Source organism: Phyllobates terribilis, unplaced genomic scaffold, assembly GCF_046119375.1.
Source record: "Phyllobates terribilis strain yellow unplaced genomic scaffold, ASM4611937v1 Scaffold_3__8_contigs__length_932513732, whole genome shotgun sequence".
NCBI classification, from domain to species: Eukaryota; Metazoa; Chordata; class Amphibia; order Anura; family Dendrobatidae; genus Phyllobates; species Phyllobates terribilis.
The window spans coordinates 204,945,706-204,972,962 of record NW_027362763.1 but is presented as its reverse complement, the minus strand read 5'-3'; the positions used below and the strand labels follow the sequence as shown (position 1 = coordinate 204,972,962).

Below are 27,257 nucleotides of genomic sequence, written 5' to 3'. Positions count from 1 at the left end.
ACTGGTCCAGCCAGAGCCCTGACCTAAACCCAATTGAGCATCTCTGAAGAGACCTGAAAATGGCTGTCCACCAACGTTCACCATCCAACCTGACGGAATTGGAGAGGATCTGCAAGAAAGAATGGCAGAGGATCCCCAAATCCAGGTGTTTAAAACTTGTTGCATCATTCCCAAGAATGTACTAGCTCAAAAGGGTGCTTCTACTCAATACTGAGCATAGGGTCTGAATACTTATGACCATGTGATATTTCAGTTTTTCTTTTTAATAAATTTGCTAAAATTTCTACATTTGTTTTTTTTCAGTCAAGATGGGGTGCAGAGTGTACTTTAATGAGAAAAAAAATGAACTTTTTAGAATTTACCAAATGGCTGCAATGAAACAAAGAGTGAAAAGTTTAATGGGGTCTGAATACTTTCCGTACTCACAGTATTTCCATTGACAGATGATGGACCTGAGTGGGGACTTGCTTTTTTTGTGGATTGATTTGAAGCTTTTGTTAGGAACATTTTACATAACACTTGGGATCACGTTTGTCCTGCGCTCTATGCTGAGCACTTACATCAGGGTCTTCATCTAAATATCCAAGTGACGTGATTCAGATGAAACTCCCGAAGGATCAATTCACTATAATGAGGCAGCAGTTACTCTGGACTCTCTCTGGCCTCTGTTCAGCGTTTTATGCACGTCTAAAAAGACGGACACGGTCGGATCATAGGCCAGAAGGCATGCACAGTGCCTCCATCTGCCTCATTAAAGGGAATCTTCTGCTGGGGGTCCATCTGAATCACATATTTCAGAGATTTATACGGAAATCCCGGTGACAGCGCTCAGCGCAGAGCGCAGGATAAATGTGCGCCGAGCCTTACTGCAATCTTTGAGAGGCAGAATGGACAAATCAACAACAGGTGAAGAATTGGTTTTATTTATATTTTACGACATTCCTTGTGCGGTATAAGTGATTAGACAACTTTAATGTTGGGGTTGGTGCGATTACAGTGATACCAGATTTATATTGGGTTTTTACATTTGGCAACGGTCACAAACTACGAGATGCTTTTTTTTTTTTTGCAAAAAACCATTGCCATAGTTTGGTCAACTAGAGCCATGTGAGGGCTTGTTTTTTGCGGGACGAGTTGACATTTTTATTGGTACCATTTTCGGGCATGTGACTTTTTAATCGCTTTCTATTCTGATTTTTGGGAGGCAGAATGAACAAAAACCAGCAATTCAGGAATTTTTTGGGGGGGGTTTTATGCTGTACCACGTGTGGTAAAATTGATAAGGCAGGGACAGGGAATACTCTGTTCATACGGGTTCTCGACCCTCCGAACATTTCATCTTGTACTGAGGAGGGCTGGAGGGTGTCTTCCACTTTCATAGTGTTCCTGACTGCCGATAAAAGTGGTTCAGTGTTTTCCCAAGAAAAGAGATTTTTCTTCCTTTCTTCTGGGGGAACTGAAATAGATCCTTCCCTTTCATCCTATTCCAGATCGGAGTAAACTGATCGTTCTTCCTCCTCCTCTGAGCTAGATTCCATCTCCCACCGGGGTCTCTTTTGCCTAGGTCCGGGTTGGGAAGTTTGTGTGGGGATTATATCTGCGACTGAACTTTGGACCTCTTCTCTTATTATGGATCTTATGTCTGACATAAAGGAGGAATGTTCTTCCCTGACCACCTGGGCAATACAGTCAGTGCATAATTGCTTTCCATATGTGTCCGGTAGCTTCAGGTTACAGATAGCGCATCTTTTCCCTTTTTTCTTAGGGGTTGATGACGTTGTGGATTTTTTAGAGCCCTCCTTGTCCTACAACAACAAGGGATCATATAGTAATATCCTACCGAGGATAGATGGTAGCAGGTAAACTTAGACCAGGAAACTCCCATTAAAACTCACATGCACCGGGGGTTCTGCTGGCATATCAGGGCGACCAGTGGTTAATCCTTCCATGGCTGGTGACCAAGACACAATGATACCTCAGATCCAGCCCCACAGTTAAATAGCCTTCGTCTCACCTGTCTTCCATCTGCTTAGTCAAAATTAGGCGTTTCCCCTTTAATTGCACGTCTGGCACCCTTTTTTTCCAAATGAAGACTGGAACCGGAAGTGCGTTCCAGCGTGGAACGCACGCCGGTTACTAGAGGCATGCATTCCACTGCCCCTGTAACCGGAAATGCCGCTCACTCCTGCGCTAATAGGATCACGCGCAGGGCTGCAGCGGCATGGACCGGGAGCCCCCTTTGCGGGGGAAAACGGTCCACCTCGGGAGCCACCTGCTCAACCAGCCAGGCTGATGGACCCCTTGCCTGGTGGGGTGTCGGCCTCCGGACCGCGGCAGAAGGAAGGGGGAGGAGTGCGAGGACCCCATCACGATCCTCCTGCGTCCAGCCTCAGGAGCTCCTGCTCACTGGAGGTGAGTTCTTCTGCGTTCTGTCTCCGCTAGGGACAGGAAAAACACTAAAGGTATGGGTGGAGGGGGGGGGGGGGCCCTTTTAAACTCTTCTGTGTTTCCTGTCTCTATCAGAGATATGAAGGACGTCCTCCTGAGAGTGCTGTCAGGAGGGACGTCCTGGAAAGCATCGTTTTTTGCTTCTTTTTTTTTTTAATGGTGTTCAGTATAGGGGTTAACTAGTGGGACAGTTTTATAGGTCGAGTCGTTCCGGACGTGGCGATACCAAACAGGTTTACTTGTTTTTGTTTTGCATAAAAATATTTATTTATGAATTCCTCCCCTTTTTTTTTCTACTGCACCTAGCTCTGGTACTACCTTTTCTGAATTCTGCTCTCAACTAGGGGCCCTCCCCCTCATCTTGTTCTATTTTTTGTGCCCTATTATTACGCCCTTCCTTTTATTCATTCTCTGGTCTACTTTCCTAAGTCTTTTCCTTGTTATTAGTCTACTGTCCGATTTGCAGGTGTATTTCATGGTCTTTATGGGATTGTTTTTTCCCCTACTTGGCTTTTCTCTGGTTCCCTGTTATCTTGTTAAAAAATTTTCTTCAATAAACTTTGAATTTGAAAAAAAATAATAATTTTTGGGTACATTATATTTTTATTTTTTTTATTATCATTTTGTAATTTTTTATTTTTACAATTTTTATTTTCACTTTGTCCCACTATGGGACTTTCAATTTTTGCAGTCTGATCGCTTATATAGCATAGCAATGCAAACGTAGTAAGATGAGACCATGTTCCTGCACGGTCAGACACAGCCATTACACAGTACACAGCAGGGGCACATTTATAAGATTATCTCAGCACAGGAACATTTAAAAAAAAAACAAAAAAAAACATCCAATTGTGGAAATTATTATTATTCCAAGATCTATTAATTAAAACGTACTTTGTTCGTGGGAAAATCCCTTTAAGTTAACAATAATGCCTATGATCCATGGTCAATAATGACATAACCCTGGCAAAATTGTTATTTAAGCTTTCTATGCACATTATGTACAATAATTTTGTGTTTACATTACAAAAATATATTGAAAGATTAGGAAAACAGTCAACTAATTTCATTATATCCGCTAACAAGTTCACTGCTAATTTGTGGTTTGATCAGTCAGCTGGGGGGATAGTCTTGTATGGGTTCATAATGCCTTTTGGATCCAGCATTTGTTTAAGCTGCTGCATGATGTGCACCGCTCCTCTGGACTTGCTATAATAAATGTGGTCCCTCTTTTTGAATCCCAGTCCATGCTCAGCACTGATACTGCCATAGTGCTTAGAGGTCCATTCATACACAAAAGGCTCCAGGGCTGACAGTAAGGCGTCAGTGTGCGACTTTGCTGTGATGTTTAAATGTAAGTTTCCATCCCCTGTAGAACAAATATGTGAAAAATTATCAGATATCCATGTTAATGGCTAATTTTACTAAAAACTCAAAACTATTAATTGAAAAGTTATGCAGTTTACAAGAGATCAGGTATACTATAAGTCAAGGCCTCATGGCAGGTAAATGTCCCACCAAGAACAGAATAATTGGGAGATGATTCACCATCTAATACACAGAACCGCAGTAAGGCCGCTGACTGATCCATGTGTAGTGGACGATGTGCCATCAATGCCACGTGTCCCTGTTCTATGAGAAAAGTGATGTAGCCATGTCCAAAATAATTACCCATACAGAAAAGTCTTTCATGGCTAAAACTTAAATGACTAGACAAATTTATAAATGCAAGTGAAAAATCGGTGTCACCCCGAAAATTACTGCAGCGAGGTATCTCACCTAAATGTCCATAACCAACTACACACTGAGCAGAGGACCCTACACGAGCCCTTGTTTCTTCAACAAGTGCATACAGTTTCTCCACAGGCATCGATAGGTCATATTTGAAGACGTAACCGTCATGGGCTAGAGCCTCTGTGATACGTTCCCGTAGGGCCCAGAGGGACTGTGCAAAGAGGAAAAAGTGGAGTACAGAGGGAAAAAAACAAGAGTAAATAAAAAGTAATTTAAAGAAAACCGTTCACCAGGTTTTCCCAATTTAAACTAAAGCCACCACCCCAACTGCTCGGCATGACTGATGTGGATGACACGTCCTGTGTCTTCCACAGATCACCGCAAATCTTGTACCTACGCAGTTGAAGCACAGGCCTAAGCAAGCGCTCTATGCTTTAGCCTACTAAGGACAGAATAAAGTCCTATAATGCATCAGCATTTATCAACCCAGAAGGGAAATGGGTGCCGGTGCATGCGCAGTACGGGACCTTGCTCTGCCCTTAGTTGGACAGGGCATTGAGCTCCTGCGCAGGCCGGGGCTTCATCTCCACAGGTTCAATCTGTGGATAACATAGGACGTGTCAATGTCAATCAAGCTAGAGGGACGGAAGGTGCAGGGATTGAGAAAGTACCAAGAAAAAGTACAAAGGCACACTTCGGACTGCACCGCACCATATGCCAGAAGTACATCAGGTATTTTTGGCATATTCAGGGGGAGTTGGAAACTTAGCTAGAGGTTGATGGACTGCGGTAATAAATCAGTTGAGGGTGGTGGCTTACGTTTATATTGGGAAAACTTGGTGATAAGTTACAAATTATATAGATATATATATAGATAGATAGATAGATAGATAGATAGATAGATAGATAGATAGAGAGAGAGAGAGAGAGAGAGAGAGAGAGAGAGAGAGAGAGAGAGAGAGAGAGAGAGAGAGAGATCTATCTATATATATATCACCCGCCAACATTAGCAGTTTTACAATAAAACCAACTTATTACCACTACTTAACACCAGCATATTCCACCAGGTTGTACAAAGATTGTCATCACTCGAATCAGTGTCTGTTCCATTTCTCCAACAAACACTAAAGTCAATTTTATAGAACTGAATAAACCTATTAAAATTTGTACCCAGAGAAAACCCAAGCAAACACGAGGAGAGCGTACAAACGCCATGCTGCACTTGGTATAACAGTACGAAGGTGCACAATTTCTATAGATACTAGATTAAAAAAAAAAAAATTGATGGTGCTTATTTCAGTGTGCATGCAGTGGAGGTAGCCAAAATCTACCAACATATATCAGAATATGTCACCCTGATATATGCAAGTTTGTGATCCCTCATCCCCCCTTAAAGTAAATCTATACATTTCACCTGTTTATTACATATAGTCCTATCTATCTATGAGGCCTTAGATAAAGGAGTTGTCCTTTACTTAGGTCATCAATATAAGATTAGTGGGGGCTCCGACACCAGCATCGATTAGCTGGTGTCAGCTCCTGAGGTGGTCGGATGTAAGCACTAAATGGAGCTGAACAGCACATCTCCGCACACTGGGCAATGGCCACTACATACTGAACAGAGCTCTGCTGTTTCTCTACATACATGGGGTACACCAGGAAGTGGAGCTGATAACAACTGATCAGTGGTGGTACCAGGTGTAAGACCCCCAACAGTCTGATAATGATGACCCATACTATGGCTGGGTAATCAATATCAAAGTAGTGGACAACCCCTTTAAAGGTGCCTGCTTTCTGATCTGGAAACCATTATGTTAATTTACCATTATAAGTTTATGGCCACATACTGTACGTGTGACTCCTTTTATGATTTGTGCAAACACATTTGGTGCCCTCCCAACTACAGAGTTAGATTGTACATAAAATCACAGTATCTGCCCCTGCACTGTGCTGTGGTGACCCTGCTCTTCTAAAAGATATGCAGCAAACAATTTTTTTTTTCCTAAATGTGACACCACCCTGGCACCCAGAACAAATACCTGAGAGCCCCCTACTCCAACAATCTTCTCATTTATTTTACCAAGTTAAACTTTAGTCCCTATACTAAGATCTGAAGGACCAGGACTGTAGTCAATTTGTATTCACTAGTCCATACAGTACGATATAGGGACATTCTATATACACTAAAAATGACTATATTCATATTAATTCCAAATGAGCTAATTTAAGGGCAAACGTGGATAAGCCACAATTCATGCATATGAAACAAACAATGACATATATACATAGGGCAGCACGGTGGCTCAGTGGTTAGCACTGTTGCTTTGCAACGCTGGGGTCCTGGGTTCAAATCCCACCAAGAACAACATTTGCAAAGAGTTAGTATGCTTTCCCCGTGTTTGTGTGGGTTTCCTCCGGGTTCTCCGGTTTCCTCCCACACGCCAAAGACATACTGATAGGGAATCTAGATTGTGAGTCCTGATGGGGAGAGTGAGGATGATGTCTGTAAAGCGCTGTGGAATTGATGGCGCTATATAAGTAAATAAAATAAATATATGTAAATTTTCGCCTTTATTGCTACAGATAACATACTGCAGATTATGACCATACCATTATTTTACCCTGGTCGGTTGCTACTGTTCCTGAAGTTACAAATCCAGAGTCTATTGCCTTCTCCAGAAATATATTGAGTTTCTCTTCATCGTGCTTTCCACAGGATCCAGAAGTTTCTACCAATATGTAGAATTCATTGTCTGCAGTTAAAACATACTAACTTTAATTAATCCAATGTCATTTACCCCAATATCGCCACCCAGTGAATGAGTCGCCGTTACCAACCTGGTAAAGGATTAATAAGTTTCAGATGTGTTTGCACCATCCTCATAGACTCCGAATCCATGAACTCACAAGCAGACAGAATCTCTCCAAGTTGATCTCTGCACAGTGTAAACACCTGCAGAACTTTACTGAAATGTTCGCATCCTGGAGAAAATAGTAATATCCACTATTCGTCAAGCAGCCTATTAATGGCTTAAACCCATTAAAAGAAATAATAGCATACAAAAACTTAGGAAACTTTAATTGCTCAGTCAATTTATAAAAAAAAAATAGTCTAAGGCCTCATTCATACGTCAATTCTTATCCCTGTAACCACCATTGTAAATGGGGCTGTTCACATGTCTGTGATTTTTCGCAGAACAATCAAAAAAAAGGGACATCCGCGAGTGTTGGATCAAAATCAGCAATTCAAGTCTACGACTACGTGGGGAAAAAAAAAATCAGATGGTGCAATTTTCATGGACTGTTAGAGTGGACAGGGTGGAGAAACGTCAAAAACAATTTATGAAAATCTGATGAAACTTAGTCCATTTTTTCCGTGGGAAAAACTGACGTGTGAATGAGGCCTTATAGAAACCTGGCAGAAATCAGGGGTCCATCACTACCTGGCTCCATTTTTTCTCTGAATAAAGATACGAGTGTTGAGATTTAGCTAAAGTGGTAAGAAGACATTGCCCACTTTCACCAATCCCGTTTAAACGGGTCCTGTGACAATAAACAGATCATAGGGGGTCCCGATTGGAGTAATCAGCTGTAATCTTCGTTTATTGGGAGCTTTTTGAGGCATTCAAAAATAACGAGGCTTTCAACTGTAAACTGCATCAAGTAAAGCTCCTGTTCTAGGCAGCTGATTGAGGAGTTTTTCTTTTCCTGAAAAGGTTTTAAATAGTTTTAGAAGAGTTTTTTTTTTTTTTGCAGGCTTCTCATTTCACAGCGCTTAGTTTGGAGCAGCTTCTATGAGGGTCCGCTCCAATGAAGTGTCATGCACTTTTTTTTTTGTCTCCATCAGACATTTTTCAAAACCGCAAAAAAAAAAAGAACCCTCATATAAAACACTAAAGTGTTATATCCCTTAATAATGAGCAGGAAGAGTTTTCCACAGCGTTTTTTCTGTTTTTGTTTTATTAAAACAATTCCAAGTCAACATGTGGTCCTAAGTGGGAAAAGGTCAATCTTATTTCAGAATAGAGGTTGATAAGTGGAGGAGCAGCCTCTGTAAAGTTCAGAAATACCTAATAAGAAATTTCTAAATGTTTTTTTTTAGTTCTCTTAATTGTCAGCTCCATGTAACAGGCTTGGTCTTAAAGGGAACTGGTCAGAATGTGTTAACATAGGGATATAGTGGGATAGCTCAATAGACACTTGTCCCACCAATAAAAATGATATTTTTTCGGATAGATCCGATGTGCCAATTAAGAGAAGTGTGGGCGTGTCAGTGCACTTTGACAGTTTCTTCCCAGCACATGGACACGCCCCCAGTGCACTTCCGGCCGGATTTGCATACTGCTTCTTCCCTAGATTTGTGTTAGGTAGAGTCATGTTCTTTTGACATGGTGTAATCATAATTAAACATGTTTAATGGTAAGTGTTTTTGAGACAATTCCAGTTTATATAAATTAATCAAAACATTTTAGAACAACATAAGTAAAGCGATAGAATAAAACACCTTACCTAACAGGGCCACATTTACTGCGCTGGGTTTGCGTGGGCACAAAATGGATAAAGTGGTTATGATGCCTAAAGTTCCTTCGGAGCCAATGAACAGCTGCTTCAGATCATAGCCCGTGTTATCTTTGCGCAGAGAGTTGAGACAGTCCAGGATGGATCCATCAGGAAGGACCTGCCAACAGGTAAAAAAAAGGACAAGAAAAACTATACAAAAAGAAAAAAACAAGGTAACTACTTTATGAAACTCCTCTTATAATCTCATACGGCTTCTAGTCCCAAGACCGTCCCTCGTAAGGATCCATAGCGCAGAAGTCTGAGGCCACCAGCATTTGTTGCCAAGTTGCCGCCTATGTGACAGCTTCCCTTTGCTCCTAGATCTAGCGGCATGGTGTAACCCCGTTCTCCTAGATATTGGTTCAGCGACTCTAAAACACAGCCTGCCTGGCACACGAGGGCACCTGAAGCATAAATACACAACACAGATGAACAATAAACCTTCCTGTAACACGACAAACTTTTATTTATACTCCTGGGCTTTTCATATGGGACCAAGGAATCTTCTAGCCCCTTCAGAGACAAGGGTCTGCGTGTGACTGCTCTGCTCTACCCTCAGATTAACCCCTTCCCTCTGCAGCCAATTTTCATTTTTGACTTTTTAAGTTTTTCCTCTCCTTTTTCTAATGGCCATAACTTTTTTTTATTTTTGCACTGACACACAAATGGGAACTTGTCTTTTTTTTTGGGGGGGGGGTGGGACAGGTTGTAGCTTTGAATAACACAATTCATTTTACCATATAGTGTAAGGAACGAAGCAAAAAACAAATCCAAGTGCAGGGAATTAATGAAAAAAAAAAAAGCACAACTCCACTATTTTTTTTTTTTGGGGGTGGGGGGGGGGGGGGTGGGTTAGTTTTACTGCATTAATAGTGCAGTAAAAGTGAGCTGGAAACACCATCAGCCTCACTATGATTATGAATATACCAAACGAGTATATGGGCTTTTTTTTTTACCATTAAATTCGGAATTTTCCAAAAAATATATACAGTACAGACCAAAAGTTTGGACACACCTTCTCATTTAAAGATTTTTCTGTATTTTCATGACTATGAAAATTGTACATTCACACTGAAGGCATCAAAACTATGAATTAACACATGTGGAATTATATACTTAACAAAAAAGTGTGAAACAACTGAAAATATGTCTTATATTCTAGGTTCTTCAAAGTAGCCACCTTTTGCTTTGATGACTGCTTTGCACACTCTTGGCATTCTCTTGATGAGTTCAAGAGGTAGTCACCGGAAATGGTTTTCACTTCACAGGTGTGCCCTGTCAGGTTTAATAAGTGGGATTTCTTGCCTTATAAATGGGGTTGGGTGCCATCAGTTGTGTTGTGCAGAAGTCAGGTGGATATACAGCTGATAGTCCTACTGAATAGACTGTTAGAATTTGTATTATGGCAAGAAAAAGCAGCTAAGTAAAGAAAAACGAGTGGCCATCATTACTTTAAGAAATGAAGGTCAGTCAGTCTGAAAAATTGGGCAAACTTTGAAAGTGTCCCCAAGTGCAGTTGCAAAAACCATCAAGCGCTACATAGAAACTGGCTCACATGAGGACCGCCCCAGGAAATGAAGACCAAGAGTCACCTCTGCTTCTGAGGATAAGTTTATCCGAGTCACCAGCCTCAGAAATCGCAGGTTAACAGCAGCTCAGATTAGAGACCAGGTCAATGCCACACAGAGTTCTAGCAACAGACACATCTCTTCAACAACTGTTAAGAGGAGACTTTGTGCAGCAGGCCTTCATGGTGAAATAGCTGCTAGGAAACCACTGCAAAGGACAGGTAACAAGCAGAAGAGACTTGTTTGGGCTAAAGAACACAAGGAATGGACATTAGACCAGTGGAAATCTGTGCTTTGGTCTGATGAGTCCAAATTTGAGATCTTTGGTTCCAACCACCGTGTCTTTGTGCGACGCAGAAAAGGTGAACGGATGGACTCTACATGCCTGGTTCCCACCGTGAAGCATGGAGGAGGAGGTGTGATGGTTTGGGGGTGCTTTGCTGGTGACACTGTTGGGGATTTATTCAAAATTGAAGGCATACTGAACCAGCATGGCTACCATAGCATCTTGCAGTGGCATGCTATTCCATCCGGTTTGCGTTTAGTTGGACCATCATTTATTTTTCAACAGGACAATGATCCCAAACACACCTCCAGGCTGTGTAAGGGCTATTTGACCAAGAAGGAGAGTGATGGGGTGCTACGCCAGATGACCTGGCCTCCACAGTCACCAGACCTGAACCCAATCGAGATGGTTTGGCGTGAGCTGGACCGCAGAGTGAAGGCAAAAGGGCCAACATGTGCTAAGCATCTCTGGGAACTCCTTCAAGATTGTTGGAAGACCATTTCCGGTGACTACCCCTTGAAGCTCATCAAGAGAATGCCAAGAGTGTGCAAAGCAGTCATCAAAGCAAAAGGTGGCTACTTTGAAGAACCTAGAATATAAGACATATTTTCAGTTGTTTCACACTTTTTTGTTAAGTATATAATTCCACATGTGTTAATTCATAGTTTTGATGCCTTCAGTGTGAATGTACAATTTTCATAGTCATGAAAATACAGAAAAATCGTTAAATGAGAAGGTGTGTCCAAACTTTTGGTCTGTACTGTATATATTATAAATCTTCATATATATGAATTGCCCCTCTTTTTCCTAGTTAACAAAGAAATGCAAGAAATAAAAAAAATACTTATTTGGTATCACTGTGTTCATAAAAGTCTAATCTATCAAAATAGAAAAATAAGCCAATAATGCAATAAAAAGCAATCAAAACATAGTATGTACCCCAAAATTGTATAAGTAAAACACCAGCTCGATACACAAAAAAAAAAAAAATTCTAAATCTAGATCAGATTTTTCTGAATACAGTGGTACCAAATAAGTATTTTTTTATTTTTTACATTTTTTTAATATTAGCTAGGAAAAAGAGGGGCAATTAAAACTTTTGCATCATTTTAGGTAAACTGTCAGGTTAGTTAACTATATTAAGCAGGTTAACAGCGTTCAAAAGGTGAACTTTATTTCTCTAGGGGAGCTGCCAGCTTTCAGTCATCACTCACAGCACTGAGAGGCGGCTGTCTACACGTCCCGGAACTGACTGACAGCCAGCACCGGCCCTGTGCGCAGTGGGCTCTGCTTCTGAGCCTGCTCCAAAGTCCCTGACGTCATAGTATGTCATGCAGTGTGAAGGGGTTAATTCAATTAGACTATGTAGGTAACAACCACTTGCTATAAAATCTATGACAGAGATGAACTAGAATCCTATTTTGGGGATAATCAAACTGCCTGTACAGAGGAAGAATCACTTACCAGAAACATCATCAAAACTGATCACTTGATCCATGAGAGCGGTGGAGATGAGGATCTCATCAAACACAGGGACGCTGCCTCCAACTAAGCTTGTATTTCCTCCCTGAGGAGTTACAGCAAGGCCCCTCTCATTACAGTACCTGCAGGTACAAGTAAAGGAATATTGAATAATAATATTAAATAATAAATATATAAATATATATAATATTATAATCGTCTTATCCCGTCCGTCCGTGAAATCCCGTGTCGCTGATTGGTCCGACCATGGCCAATCAGCGACGCAGGATTTCAGAAAAAGATGGCGGCCGTTAGCGGCTCATCTGCAGGACGGAGGTCAGCGGCGATGCAGCAGGGAGATGACCGGCGCGAGGCGCTCATCTCCCGGCCGCTAGCAGCAGAAGGACCCCGACCGGCAGCAAGTGTCAAGGGAGGACTGGGGAGCGGCGCTGCCGGTCGGGATACTTCAGCTGCGAGCAGCCGCTCATCTCCTGCAGCGCCGCTCCCCGGTCCTCACTAATACAATTCGCTGATTGGTCGCAGCAGGAGGCCGCGACCAATCAGTGATCTTAGCGCAAAATTTAAACACCGCTGTGCTGATTTGTCGCGGCCGCTGCCCGCGACCAATCAGCGATCTTGGCGCTACATTTAAACACTGCTGTGCTGATTGGTCGTGGACGCTGCCCGCGACCAATCAGCGATATTGGCGCCAAATTTAAACACGGCTCTGCTGATCGGCTGGCCGCGACCAATCAGCAGTATTGGCGTTAAATTTAAACCTCGCTCTGCCCGGCCGCGACCAATCAGCATTATTGGCGCCAAATTTAAACACCGCTCTGCTAATTGGTCGCGACCGCCGGCCGTGACCAATCAACGATACTGGCGCCAAATTTAAACACCGCTTTGCTGATTGGTCGCGGTCGCGACTAATCAGCGATTTTGGCGCCAAATTTAAACACGCTCTCCAATCCTCACTAACACGGTACGCTGATTGGTCGCGGCCGCCGCCCGCGAACAATCACCGGTATTGCCGCCCAATTTAAACACCGCTTTGCTGATTGGTCACAGCTGGCAACCGCGACCAATCAGCACTTTTGGCGCCAAATTTAAACAACGCTCTGCTAATTGCGCCCGGTCGGCCGCATGCATATTCTAGAATACCCGATGCGTTAGAATCGGGCCACCATCTAGTAAGGAATAATGAAGGCCATGGATTTGTTTTTCACTTCTAAACTCATAATATTTTTCCCCTAGCAAATAATTTGGGAAAAATCTTCAGTTCTATGTGCTCAATGCAAAGCTCTAACCTATACAACATACAATTTAATTGTAGTTAAAGGGAACCTCTCATGCTGTACATTCAGTCTGATCTGTGGACAGCACAATATAGGAAGGAGATGCTGAATATCGGACACAGACAAACACAAGACACCTTTTATTCCTTAAAGAAGTGTGTGGAAATCACTGTGTGATGCCCATGTTTATGTGAACCTTAGCAATTGAGGAATCAAGAATTCACTTCCTTTCCTCTGACATCCCCACTATCATAATGGGTGACTTCAACATCCCCATAGACACTTCCCACTCATCTGTTTCTAAACTCCTATCCCGCACTTCCTCCTTCGGCTTTGCTCAATGGTCTTCCGTAGCCACTCAAAGATGGCCACACACTGGACCTAATCTTTACCCGCCTCTGTTCCCTATCTAACCTCTCTAACTCTCCTCTCCCTCTCTCAGACCACAACCTACTTACATTCTCTGCCCTCTCCTCTCCAGGTCCACAATCCCCACTTCACAAACTTGCACACCCTGGCAGAAGCCTCAACCTACACTCTCTGAATCCCTCCTCCCTCTTACAGACATAAATTCCTTACACGATGCAGATGTTGCTGCTGCTTTATATAATACCACAACAGCCGCAGCTCTCAATTCAGTCGCCCCTCTCACACATACCAAAGCTCGCACAATTAATAGGCAACCCTGGCACACCAACCTTACTAAAGAACTGCAACGGGCCTCCAGGGTTGCTGAGCGGAGATCGAAAAGGTCCCACTCCATCGAGCACTTCATCGCATTCAAACAATCCCTCATTATTTTCAAGTCCACACTCACTGCAGCAAAACAAACCTACTTCTCATCTCTCATATGCTCCCTGTCTCACAACCCTAAACAGCTATTCAACACTTTCAATTCTGTCCTCCGTCCACCCAGCGCCTCCTCCCTCTCCTCTCAGCCGAAGACTTTGACACCATCAGACAATGCTTTTCCCTAAAGTCCCCACAGCCCCTCCTCATATCTACTCAACCTTCCTCCTCCAAACCCCACTTCTCCACCATCACAGAAGACTAAGTCTGTTCTTTAGTCTCCAAGTCACACCTCACCACCTGCCAACTTGATCCAATCCCGTCCCACCTCATCCCCAACCTTACCACAGTCTTCATACCAACCCTAACCCACCTCTTCAACCTGTCACTAACAACTGATGTCTTCCCCTCATGTTTCAAACATGCCTCAATCATACCCATCCTCTCTGACCAGCTACCGCCCCATATCACTTCTCTCCTATGCTTCAAAACTACTGGAACAACATGTCTACTCTGAACTGTCCTTCCACCTCTCCTCATGTTCCCTCTTCGACCGCTTACAATCTGGCTTCCAACCACATCACTCGACTGAAACTGCCCTGACCAAAGTCACCAATGACCTACTAACCGACAAATCCAAGCGACACTACTCCATCCTCCTCCTCCTGGAACTGTCATCTGCCTTTGACACAGTCGACTATTCCCTCTTACTACAGACCCTCTCATCTCTTGGTATCATGGACTTGGCCCTATCTTGGATCTCCTCATACCTAACAGACAGGACTTTCAGCGTCTCCCACTAACACACCACCTCCTCATTTCGCGCCCCCATCTGTCGGTGTCCCCCAAGGTTCAGTTCTAGGACCTCTGCTCTTCTCCACCTTTGGCCTGGGACAGCTCATAGGGTCTCATGGCTTTCAGTATCACCTCTATGCTGACGACACACAGATATACCTCTCTGGAACCGATATCTCCTCACTACTAACCAGAATCCCACAATGTCTGTCTGCTATCTCATCCTTCTTCTCTGCCAGATTTCTAAAACTTAACATGGATAAAACATAATTCATCATCTTTCCACCTTCTCATTCATCCCCCCCATCTGACCTATCCATCAACGTGAATTGCTGCCCACTCTCCCCAGTCCCGCAAGCTCGCTGCCTCGGGGTAACCCAGGATTCTGACCTCTCCTTCAAACCACATATCCAAGCCCTTTCCACTTCCTGCCGACTCCAACTCAAAAAATATCTCCCGCATCCGTGCATTCCTCAGCATAGACTCTGCAAAAACACTAGTGCATGCCCTCATCATCTCCCGCCTCGACTACTGCAACCTCCTGCTCAAGGACCTCCCTTCCAACACTCGCCCCCCTCCAATCTATCCTAAACTCTGCTGCCCAACTAATCCACCTGTACTCCCACTATTCCCCGACCTCTCCCCTCTGTCAAGCCCTTCACTGGCTCCCCATTGCCCAGAGAATCAAGTTCAAAACCCTAACCCTGGCATACAAAGCCATGCACAACCTGTCTCCTACATACATCTGTGACCTAGTCTCCCGGTACTTACCTGCACGCAACCTTCGATCCTCACAAGATCTCCTGCTCTACTCCCCTCTTATCTCCTCTTCCCACAATCACATACAAGATTTCTCCTGTGTATCTCCCCTACTCTGGAACTCTCTACCCCAACATATCAGACTCTTGCCTACCACGGAAACCTTCAAAAGAAACCTGAAGACCCACCTCTTTCAACAAGCCTACAACCTGCAGTAACCACCGCTCCACGACATTGCTGCACGACCAGCTCTGCCCTCACCTACTGTATCCTCACCCATTCCTCGTAGATTGTGAGCCCTCGCGGGCAGGGTCCTCTCTCCTACTGTACCAGTCGCTGACTCGTTTTGTTAAGATTATTCCAAGTGTTTTTGCTATGAATACACCCTTTTCACATGTAAAGTGCCATGGAATAAATGGCGCTATAATAATGAATAATAATAATCAAGAAGTAAAACCATAATGTCGTATAAATCCACTCAAGAACCAACCTTCTTCCAGATAAGACCTAGAGAGAACATTGCAATTCCCACACCAGCCACTAGGCCTAATCTTTTATTTTTCATTGGACACATGGACATTAATAGCAGGCCTTAAATGTTTGAGTAGAAGTATTATCTGAGCATGCTCCAATCTTAGGAAAAATGAGGGGGAGCAGATGAGCTGTGACTTCACCTATTGTGAATGAGGGATCCTGTGTTATCTACTGTGTATAGAAGTGTTATCTTTCATGGTAATCCTGACTCTGATAATGAGAATGCTGTAAAGTCATCTTTACAGAGTATGAATGTGAATCGAATTCAAGGCCTAGTGGTCAGTGTGAAATTTGCAAGATTTCAGATTTTTTTAATACAGACATAGGACATTATTATGGACAATTGGAAAAAAATAATATTTAACAATAGGTACTTTTCTCATGACACATTCCCTTTAAGACACATACAACCAGTAATACTTAGCAGCAGATATCTCCACATGTGAAACATAATGAACTGCACACTCCAGAGCATATCAGTCTACTATTACATCCATAGGTATACAGCGCCTTGTACCCATCACGATACAATACTATTCCTCACCACATCACTGCTACTACACCAGTAGTATATTATTGGTGAGGGTCTATATAAATTTCCCTAGCCACACACAGGCTTGATTACTACTACACCTGTTCTCAATCAAGAAATCACTTAAATAGGACCAGCCTGACAAAGTGAAGTAGACCAAAAGATCCTCAAAAGCTAGACATCATGCTGCGATCCAAAGAAATTCAGGAACAAAAGATGAACAAAGTAATTGAGATCTATCAGTCTGGAAAAGGTTATAAAGCCATTTATAAAGCTTTGGGACTTCAGCAAACCACAGTGAGATCCATTATTCACAAATGGCAAAAACATGCAATACTGGTGAACCTTCCCAGGAGTGGCCAGCAGACCAAAACAACCCCAAGAGCGCAGCAACAACTCATCCAAGTGGTCACAAAAGATCCCACAACAACATCCAAAGAACTGCAGGCCTCACTGGCCTCAGTTAAAGTCAGTGTTCATGACTCCACCATTAGAAAGAGACTGGACAAAAATTGTATGCATGGCAAAGTTCCAAGACAAAAACCACTGCTGAGCAAAAAGAACAAAGAAGGATCATCTCAGTCTTGCCAAAAAAAACATCTTGATGATCACCAAGACTTTTGGGAGAATACTCTGGACTGACGAGACAAAAGTTTAACTTTTTGGGGTGTATGTCCCATTACATCTGGCGTAGAAGTCACACAGCAATTCAGAAAATATCATACCAACAGTAAAATATGATGGTGGTAGTGTGATGGTCTGGGGCTGTTTTGCTGCTTTAGGACCTGGAAGACTTGCTGTGGTAAATGGAACCATGAATTCTGCTGTCCACCAAAAAATCCTGGAGGAGAATGTCCGACCATCTGTTCGTGACCTCAAGCTGAAGCACACTTGGGTTATGCAGCAGGACAATGATCCAAAACACAGCAGCAAGTCCACCTCTGACTGGCTTAAGAAAAACAAAATTAAGACTTTGAAGTGACTTAGTCAAAATGCTGACCTTAATCTAATTGAGATTCTGTGGCATGACCTTAAAAAGGCAGTTCATGCTCAGAAACCATCTAATGTGGCTGAATTACAACAATTTTGTAAAGATGAGTGGGCTAAAATTCATCCAGAGACTCATTGCCAGTTATCGCAAATGCTTGATTGCAGTTGCTGTTGCTAAGGGTGGTCCAACCAGTTATTAGGTTTAGGGGGCAATCACTTTTTCACACAGGGCCCTGTAGGTTTGAATTTCTTTTTCCCCTAATAATAAAGACTTTCATTTAAAAACAGTATTTTGTGTTTACTTGTGTTATCTTTGTCTAATATTTAAATTTGTTTTGGGATCTGAAACATTAAAGTGTGACAAACGTGCAAAAGAGTAAGAAATCAGGAAGGGGACAAAAATACTTTTGTACACCACTGTATATTTCTCCTAACATAGTACATAAAATAAAAACACTTACTTCAGGATCATAGAAACCTCTTCTGTAGTCCGAGGCTTTACCAGTACTTTGCCATGTCCTGAAAAATGCACATACAGTAGTATTATTAAAGCAGAAAAACCTTACTTATGTACTTCCTTTCAGGGCTCAAGCTGATTAGCGTATAAATTGGACGTGTGCTATCAGATTTTTAATCGGACAGCACACTGACCCATGTTATTGAATAGGGCTGATCATCACATGAACGATTTTTTTCTTGGTCTGAGTAAGAAATATATACACAAGTGCTTCGCACTAAATTAGAATATCATCAAAAAGTTAATTTATTTCAGTTCTTCAAATCAAAAAGTGAAATGGTATGTGCACACGGTCAGTAATTGCTGCGGATTGGACGTTCTACATTATTATTATTATTATTATTATTATTATGATAGCACCTTTAATTCCATGGCGCTTTACATGTTTAAAAGGTGTATACATAGCAAACAACAAGTACAATAATTTGAACAAAAACGAGTCACCGATTGGTACAGGAGGAGAGAGGACCCTGCCCGCGAGGGCTCATGGTCTACAGGGGGTGGGTGAGGATACAGCTGGTCGTGAAGCAGTATGGTGGAGCGAGGGTTACTGCAGGTTGTAGGCTTGTCAGAAGAGGTGGGTGTTCAGTTTTTTTTTGAAGATTTCCACAGTAGGCGAGAGTCTGACGTGTTGCGGTAGAGCGTTCCAGAGTTTGTGTGTGTGTGGGGGGGGAGATGCACGGGAGAAATCTTGTATGCGATTGTGGGAAGAGGAGATAAGAGGGGACTAGAGAAGGAGCTCTTGTGAGGATCGGAGGCTGCGTGCAGGTAAGTACCGGGAGACTAGGTCACAGATGTATGGAGGAGACAGGTTGTGGATGGCGTTTTATGCCAAGGTTAGGGTCTTGAACTTGAGTCTATGGGCAATGGGGAGCCAGTGCAGGGATTGACAGAGGGGAGAGGCTGAGGAATAGCGGGGGGACAGGTGGATTAGTCAGGCAGCAGAGTTTAGGATAGATTGGAGGGGTGTGAGAGTGCTAGAAGGGAGGCCACAGAGCAGGAGGTTGCAGTAGTCGAGGTGGGAGATGATGAGGGCATACATTAGTGTTTTTGCAGATTTATGGTTGAGGAATGTGCGGATCCGGGAGATATTTTTGAGTTGGAGTCGGCAGGAAGTGGAAAGGGCTTGGATATGTGGTTTGAAGGAGAGATCAGAGCAGCTGGGGAGGATGGAGGAAGAGATGACCAGTTCCTTACTAGGTGTAGGGATTAAGGGGGTTAGTAGAAAGTGAAGGATTATAGAGGAGAGTGAAAACAAGCAAGAACATTGTCTACTGTGACTGAGTGTCCAGTTACCTTCAGGTTTAATTCAGGTATAATTCATAGCTGTATACTTCAGAGCTGTACACTTCTATGTTACACTGGCAGACAATTTCCTGCAGATGTACAGCTCACAATATATTTACCACAAAGTGCAGGCAGCTGTTAAACAGTGGGGAGTGGCCTCTGCTCATCTATATCACATTGTAAGCAAAGTGGATGGGATTTCAAGAAATCCCATGCACCTGCGGATCACCCGCGGACACGGATATGCGGCACGTCTTTCCAGACCGCAGCATGTCAATTTCTCTTGTGGGGTTGCTAGTCTCCGCAAGAGAAGTTATATACAGTGCAATGTATAGGATGCGGTGAATCCGCATGGTTCAATGAACACATGCGGATTCACCTGCGTGCAGCGCTTTGGACACAGAATAAAGTATACTACGTTCAAAGCACTGACAAGTAAGGATCGTGTGCACATACCTATATATTATATAGAGTCATTACAAACAGAGTGATCTATTTCATGTGTTTATTTCTATTAATGTTGATTATTATGGCTTACAGCCAATGAAAACACAAAAGTCATTATCTCAGTAAATTAGAATACTTTATAACAACAGCTTGAAAAATATTTTTAAAATCCAAAATATTGGCCTACTGAAATACATGTTCAGTAAATGCACTCAATACTTGGTCAGGGCTCCTTTTGCATCAATTACTGCATCAATGCGGCGTGGCATGGAGGAGATCAGCCTGTGGCACTGCTGAGGTGTTAAGGAAGCCCAGGTTGCTTTGATAGGAGCCTTCAGCTCGTCTGCATTGTTGGGTCTGGTGTCTCATCTTCCTCTTGACAATACCCTATAGATTCTCTATGGGGTTAAGGTCAGGCGCGTTTGCTGCCAATCAAGCACAGTGATACTGTTGCTTGTAAACCAGGTATTGGTACTTTTGGCAGTGTGGACAGGTGCCAAGAAATTTCCATCTCCAAAAAGCTTGGTCGGCAGAAGGAAGCATGAAGTGCTCTAAAATTTCCTGGTAGACGGCTGCGCTGATTTTGGTCTTGATAAAACACGGTGGACCTACACCAGCAGATGACATGGCTCCCCAAACCATCACTGATTGTGGAAACTTCACACTAGACCTCAAGCAGCTTGGATTGTGGCCTCTCCACTCTTCCTCCAGACGAAATGTAAAATTTACTTTCATATGAAAACAACACCTTGGACCACTGAGCAACAGTCCAGGTCTTTTTCTCCTTGGCCCAGGTAAGACACTTCTGGCGTTGTCTATTGGTCATGAGTGGCTTGACACAAGGAATGTGACACTTGTAGCCCATGTCCTAGATACGTCTGTGTGTGGTGGCTCTAGAAGCAATGACTCCAGCAGCAATCCACTCCTTGTGAATCTCTCCCAAATTTTTGAATGGCCTTTTCTTAATCCTTTCAAGGCTGTGGTCATCCCAGTTGCTTGTGCACCTTTTTCTACCACACTTTTTCCTTCCACTCAACTTTTCATTAATATGCTTGGGATACAGCACTCTGTGAACAACCAGCTTCTTTAGCAATGACCTTTTGTGGCTTATCCTCCTTGTGGAGTGTGTCAACGACTGCCTTCTGCACATCTGTCAAGTCAGCTGTCTTCCCTATGATTGCGGAGCTTACGGAAACAGACTAAGGGACCTTTTTTAAAACGCTTAGGAAGCCTTTGCAGGTGTTTGTTGTTAATTATTCTAATCTACTGAGATAATGACTTTTGTGCTTTCATTGGCTGTAAGCCATAATCATCAACATTAAGAGAAATAAACACTTGAAATAGATCACTCTGTAATGACTCTATATAATATATATGCGTTTCACTTTTTGTATTGAAGAACTGAAATAAATTAACTTTTTGATGATATTCTAATTTAGTGAGAAGCACTTGTATATCGCAGCATGCACTACTTTCATCGAAGTCTCAGATGAGACTCTCACGTTCAAGTCTATGTGTACGTGAGAAAAAAAAAAAAAAAAGGATCCCACATGGACCATCGGAGTGGCATCCGATTTTTAAGGATAGATTTCTACTATAAACCTAAGAATCAGTTTGTGATCACGTACATGTTTTAGGCTATGTGCCCACGATGCAGAAATGCTGCATATTTTTTCCGCTTCTCCCTGGCAGGAAAAATGCATGTGGATTTTACATGCGTTTTTTTCCCGCCAGATAGAAGCGTTTGTCAAGCGTTCTTCACATGCATTTCTGCATGCGGGTTATCAAGCGCTTTTATCATCACTTGGAAAGTGCTTGACAACTTGGTCACACTATATAAATCCATGCAACCGGCATGGATTTATATAGTGTGACCAAGTAATACTTAAAAAAAAAAAAAAAGAATGGTAAAAAATAAAGATTATACTTGCCTTCCGATGGCCCCTGGTCTTTTCTCCCCTGCGTCCGGTCTCTTGTACTGCTCGCGGTGGTGTGAAAGGACCTGCCATGACGTAATTTAGTCATGTGACAGGTCATGCGACCGCCGACGTCGGCGGTCGGATGACCTGTCACATGACTAAATGACGTCATGGCAGGTCCTTTCACACCACCGCGACCCATACAACAGACCGGACGTAGCGGAGAAAATACTGGGGGGGGTCATTGGAAGGCAAGTATAATCTTTATTTTAAATTCTTTTTTCAACAGGTTCTATGGTACCCAAGTCTGGATGAGAGTCTCTTCTCCAGACCCGGGTACCATCCGCACATTAAAATCGCATAATATCCGCTTGTGTACATATGCTCATACAGATATTATGCGATTCAATGCAAGTCAATGGTGGCAATTACGCTGCGTGTCCGCAAAATTAATGGACATGCTGCGTATTTTTCCGCAATGATAATCCGCAGCGGAACTTTCAGCAGCATGTGCACAGCATATGCAGATTATCAATGGGGACCATGGGGCACGTATTACCAAGCGTTTTTTAAGCTTTTTTGCTGTGGAAATTCCGCGGCAAAAACGCTTGAAAAACGCATAGTGGGCACGCAGCCTAAATGTAGTTGTATGAAAAGGGATCCCACACAGACGTAAAAAACAGACAACAGGACGGCACATTGATGAAAATCTGATGAAAACTATAAAAAAAAAAATCATCAGAGTATTCTGGATGAAACTCGGACAGTTTTTCACACGTTCGTCTGCAGGCGCCCTCATGTGTGTGTGCTGTATGTGTTCTCTTCTACATCTTTACAAATGTTAAAATGTTCCTGAAGCTTATCAATAGTAAAGAACTCCTGTCACAGACTGGAAGGATAGACGCTCCCGACACAGCTATGTAGCAGGAATATATTGGGATATTTCACCCAGTTGCTGCCCCATATTTAACCCTTTTGAGGCATAAATAAAAAAAATAAAAATAAACCTTACCTCTCACGGTTCGTAACCAGTCAACGTTATGAGCTTTCAAGTCACCTTCATCTGTGAAAACTCTACCAGGGATTATTTTCTGAAAGTGTTGGACGTCTGCTACTGAGACTTCTGAAAAAGGCAGACGGGACACTTTGTACCTCTCTGCTGTGAGCGGCGGGGCCTTTGCTTGACTCATCAATCTGTAGCACAACATTAAGGGGATTTGCCCCCATCGTGGCTCACCCAGGATCCTCATTGCACCCCACAATTTTGTCAAACCAACCTTGAGGCCAAAATAGCTCATGTTTAACCTGTAAGAAATGCACATCAGTTATTACGTAGCGTACATAACATTTTGCATTACCCTCATAAAGGGTTTTCCCATCTTCATAAATGGCTATTATTGGATAATCTTTGTAAATACAAGCAATTTTGCAATTTACTGCTTATTAAATTTTTCAGCCATTCTTGAGATATTAACACTTGTTTTTTTTTAAAGCACAGTGTCTTGGCAACCAACCACCGCTGAAAAACAATCAAAATATGGAGTGTTTACAAGCTCTAATTTTCTATTGAGCTTGTGAACACAGTGGTGATCGGTCTCTTAGGCAACGAGCTGCAAACTAAAGTGTTAGGCTGTGTGCCGACTAGGAATATTTGGTGATTTTTTAATGCTAACTATTTTTGCTGCATCAAAAAACACAGCGTTTTACAGTTCCAGCAAAGTGGATGGGGTTTATAGCAATCTCATGCCCACTGTGCTATTTTTTATTTTTATTTTTTAAACTCTGAGTAAACTGAACTGCGGTGCGTGTTTAAAATCCGCAGAATATCAATGTCTCTTGAGTTTTCTGTGTGGATTTTCCCTATAGACTTGCATTAGATGCAAAAAATCTGCATGTAAAAAAGCACATGCGTTCCTAGTGAGTTTCCAAAACTGAAAAAAAAAAAAAAAAACCACATGTAATCCACATGACTATTTCACTAAAGTTTTCTCAAAGCCAAATACCGGGAAGTATCAAAAACAAAGCAGATTTAAAACATAAAAAGACAAAAATGCAATAAAAACGCATGTAAAAAGAACGCACACAACAATGAAATGCAAATATGCAAGTAACCTAATTTACATAATATTTGCAGAAAATCTGCATCATCAAAAACTCACCAAAATCTCATTTTGGGAACGTGGCCTTAATATCTCAAAAACTACTGCAAATTTTAATAAACAGTAAATAGCAAAAGTACTTGATTTTACAAGAATTATCCAACAACGGTTCATTTCTGACAATGGGAATGACCATTTACACACAGGGCTGGACCCCCTGCAGTCAGGGACATACCATCACTGTTTTACTAGTCTGCCATCATCATTAGTGCTCATCGGAACTATAAGTATCGGGACAAAAAAAAAACACAAAACAGAATTGTCAAAAATTATGCAACTAATTTACTTTGTGTTTAAGTTCCACACTATTTTCAAAACCTCTACCGGCTGTCACTGAATGGAAACGGAAACACACCTTTATCACGTCCATCTGACGAACACACATGGGTCACGAAGGACGTGGAAGTTTCATACACTTTTGATTGAGTACTGTAAACCCCACATAGCTTCCATAGCTTTAACACTATATTTGGCACCCAATGGTTTTGTCTGCATTTTATAGTAAATCTCGCTGTAAACTGGCCTCTATGTAGGTGCATTCTTGGAGGGAAATCCATGGGAAATTAACACAACACAGCAAAATCAGCAGCAAAAAACTGTAGGTGTGAATAGATCATAATAGTATGAACAGCTGATAATCCAGACTATTTGATAATCCACAACATCTTCCTGTCTGGTGTTAGATTTTCTTTTCCTTTTGATCCTCTGCTTGAGAAAACACAGAGGGAAAAGTTTGGAAGTTAGCGTCCTCTCGGTTATTCACTAATCATTAGACCAGAGAATCTGCAAAGCATTGCAGACAGCTTCTATCTGAGGATCTGCAGTCCTATGTAACAGCCGCCTTCTGTGCTGCTACTATCAGGTCACCTTCCATGATGTCCAGGCCTGCACTGCTCACATGTGAGACTAATTACAGCTCCAAATCATTAGGGCAGGAACAATTAAACACAATGAAATCATCAGAACACAGCCAAGCCTAGAATACCTGCTCTCTGCCTTCACTAACTGTGCTGGCTCTCCTCGCCTTCCTGTCAGCGATGTAATCCTGCTCCCCCTACTGTTCAAAAGTTGGATAACATTGACAAGCACTGAGGTGGCCATCTTTGCTAAGGGCAAATTAGACCACTCTGGCATTTTTATTTTATTTTACCCCTGGAGTGGTGCCACTAATATAAGTTCTCTGCCCTGCGCCTTATACTCACCAGCCACCATATTCATCTGTTATCGGCGTCTTCTGCAGTTTGTGACCTGCTGGATCATTCCAGTGTGTACTGGGGGATCCGGAAGTCACAGCTCAATATACGTCAATGAGAGCCAGAACGAGTCCAGAATGAGGCATCATAGACTTACATTGAGAGCTTGTAACCGTTACCTCTGACTTCTGGTCAGTCAGAAGTTGCGGTCACAAGATGGCAGCTCGGGACCAGAGTAGGGCCTGGAAGAGCAGAAGGCGGCGGCTGGTGAGTATAAGACTGCGGGCAGGGAACTTACATTAGTAGCAGCACTGAAATAAAAAAAATGCTGGAGTGGTGCTTTAAATATTTAAAAAAAATTACATTATGATTCCAAGAAAACTGTTTAATTTGAAAAGAAAAACGCACTCTGCTATACAAATTATTTTTTTTTATTACATTTTTGTCACATTAAAACATACTAAATTTATAAAACGTTTTAAAGGCTTTTTTCACGCTTTTACAACTAAGGGCGTATCCTTCGGATAGGTCCACATGGCAGACTAATACTGCCACGACCACAAATTTCAGACATGACTGACACCGTGCACTCATTCGCATAGCAGACAGGAGCAGGAGCTGCCTAGGATGGTCTGTAAAATAAATCAGACTGTTACAAATAGTGGTTCTGTGCTCCCACCTGAGAATGAAGCTGGTCCGGTGCTACGCTGCTCCGGTCGCAAGCGCCGCCATTGTCCTAAACCCGGAAGCGGAGCTACTACGCATCCAGAGAAACTGTCCCAACCAGTGCCACATTCTGGTGTTGCGGGATGTGTGAGGACACGGAACACCATGTCCCTCACTGATTTTTCGTCCCAGGGAAGATGGGACGCTGTCTTCTCCAATTGCTAGGAAACGCAGGACGCTGTTGCGTCTGGCACTGAGCAGTGATGGGATTATGTCCAGTCTGCTGTTGAAGCTAGCAGGGAGTGGCTGCCTGGGGATGATTGGGAGGTAAGCAACACCAGATCATCAGGCGGGCTATATAATCCTGCTCCCTGCTCACTCCTTTGATGTCTATTGCAGTTCCTATGTGCTTGATGGTGAGTGGTGCTAGCATTAGTTTTGCTATCTTTTCAGGGGTTTTCTCATTTTCTATTCTGGCTTCACTCCCTGGGGTTCTTGCAGAGGTACTCACCTGATTCTTGACTAGGCACCAGCCGCGTTACCAGATGCCAGCTGTCCCGCGACAGTGGGCCTGGGAAGGGCTCTGCCAAAGTTCCCCTTCGATTTACTGGGAGCTGGGTGAAGAGTATTCCCAGCCCTCAAGGGCTCGCCTAGATGGGCAGCTTGTGCCAAGTATGTCTGTGGCTGCGCCTTTGCTGGTTTGGTGCCAGTCTTGCTGGGTTCCTCTGCAAAGCGCATAACAGAAACTAGTATCAGCTACAATTCTTCTTCATATAAACCATCTGAAAAATTGCTACTGTTATGTCCGATAGGAAGTCCCTAGGGTCATCATATGAAGTTAGGCTAGGAACAGGTCGGGCAGAATGGAGTCAAGGACTGGACAAAGCGAACATCATCCAGAGGTTATTCTGTCTCACTCTATGTGCCGCACCTGCATCTATCCAAATTGCACAGTGAGTAAAGAGATAACCCCACAGCACCTCGCACACCACTCAGATTCCTGTTTAGAAGAGGGGTTTCAGGGCGAAGAGAACGCACTTCTGGCCCACAGAAAACCGACATGGTGCCCCCCTTCAGCAACACTCAAGGGAAAGAAGAACACTCCCCAACATAACTTAGAGCAGATTTCTGAGTGTGTTAAATGTGTGACAGACATCCATATCTCCTGATCTAACCTCCCACATGAGTCTGTGTAGGGAGGGAGCAGTGCAGCTGAGTTTAGCTGTGTCACATTACAAACCCTTCTATCAGCTCTCCTCCTCTCATAGCACTGTCAGCTCTGCTGTACTGCCCGTTCCCCACATTACTGGCATATCTC

General features: G+C 42.9%; 1 protein-coding gene across 2 annotated transcripts; it reads right to left on the bottom strand.

Moving 5' to 3' along the window:
* Nucleotides 1–1,079: 1,079 nt before the first annotated feature.
* Nucleotides 1,080–25,139, bottom strand: D2HGDH (D-2-hydroxyglutarate dehydrogenase). Of its 2 annotated transcripts, none has more exons than XM_073674569.1 (10): nucleotides 25,066–25,139; nucleotides 22,934–23,226; nucleotides 18,213–18,270; nucleotides 12,061–12,200; nucleotides 8,953–9,146; nucleotides 8,692–8,860; nucleotides 7,021–7,164; nucleotides 6,793–6,935; nucleotides 4,228–4,393; nucleotides 1,080–3,817 (listed from the first exon to the last, which is right to left on the bottom strand). In XM_073674569.1, the coding sequence occupies exons 2-10, from the start codon at nucleotides 23,217–23,219 to the stop codon at nucleotides 3,558–3,560; spliced, it is 1,560 nt and encodes a 519-aa protein (XP_073530670.1). In that variant the 5' UTR covers nucleotides 23,220–23,226; nucleotides 25,066–25,139; the 3' UTR covers nucleotides 1,080–3,557. The 2 variants fall into 2 exon arrangements, with proteins under 2 accessions (XP_073530670.1, XP_073530671.1); XM_073674570.1 differs by lacking the exon at nucleotides 25,066–25,139 and adding an exon at nucleotides 24,256–24,276.
* Nucleotides 25,140–27,257: the final 2,118 nt, after the last annotated feature.

Coding starts and splice junctions, on each gene's coding strand:
- D2HGDH (XM_073674569.1), bottom strand. CDS start 23,219: ATGAGCTATTTTGGCCTCAAGGTTGGTTTGACAAAATTGTGGGGTGCA. Junction 6,936..7,020: donor ACTTATTAATCCTTTACCAG/GTTGGTAACGGC, acceptor TTTTAACTGCAG/ACAATGAATTCTACATATTG. Junction 4,394..6,792: donor CCGACCAGGGTAAAATAATG/GTATGGTCATAA, acceptor CTCTTTGCACAG/TCCCTCTGGGCCCTACGGGA.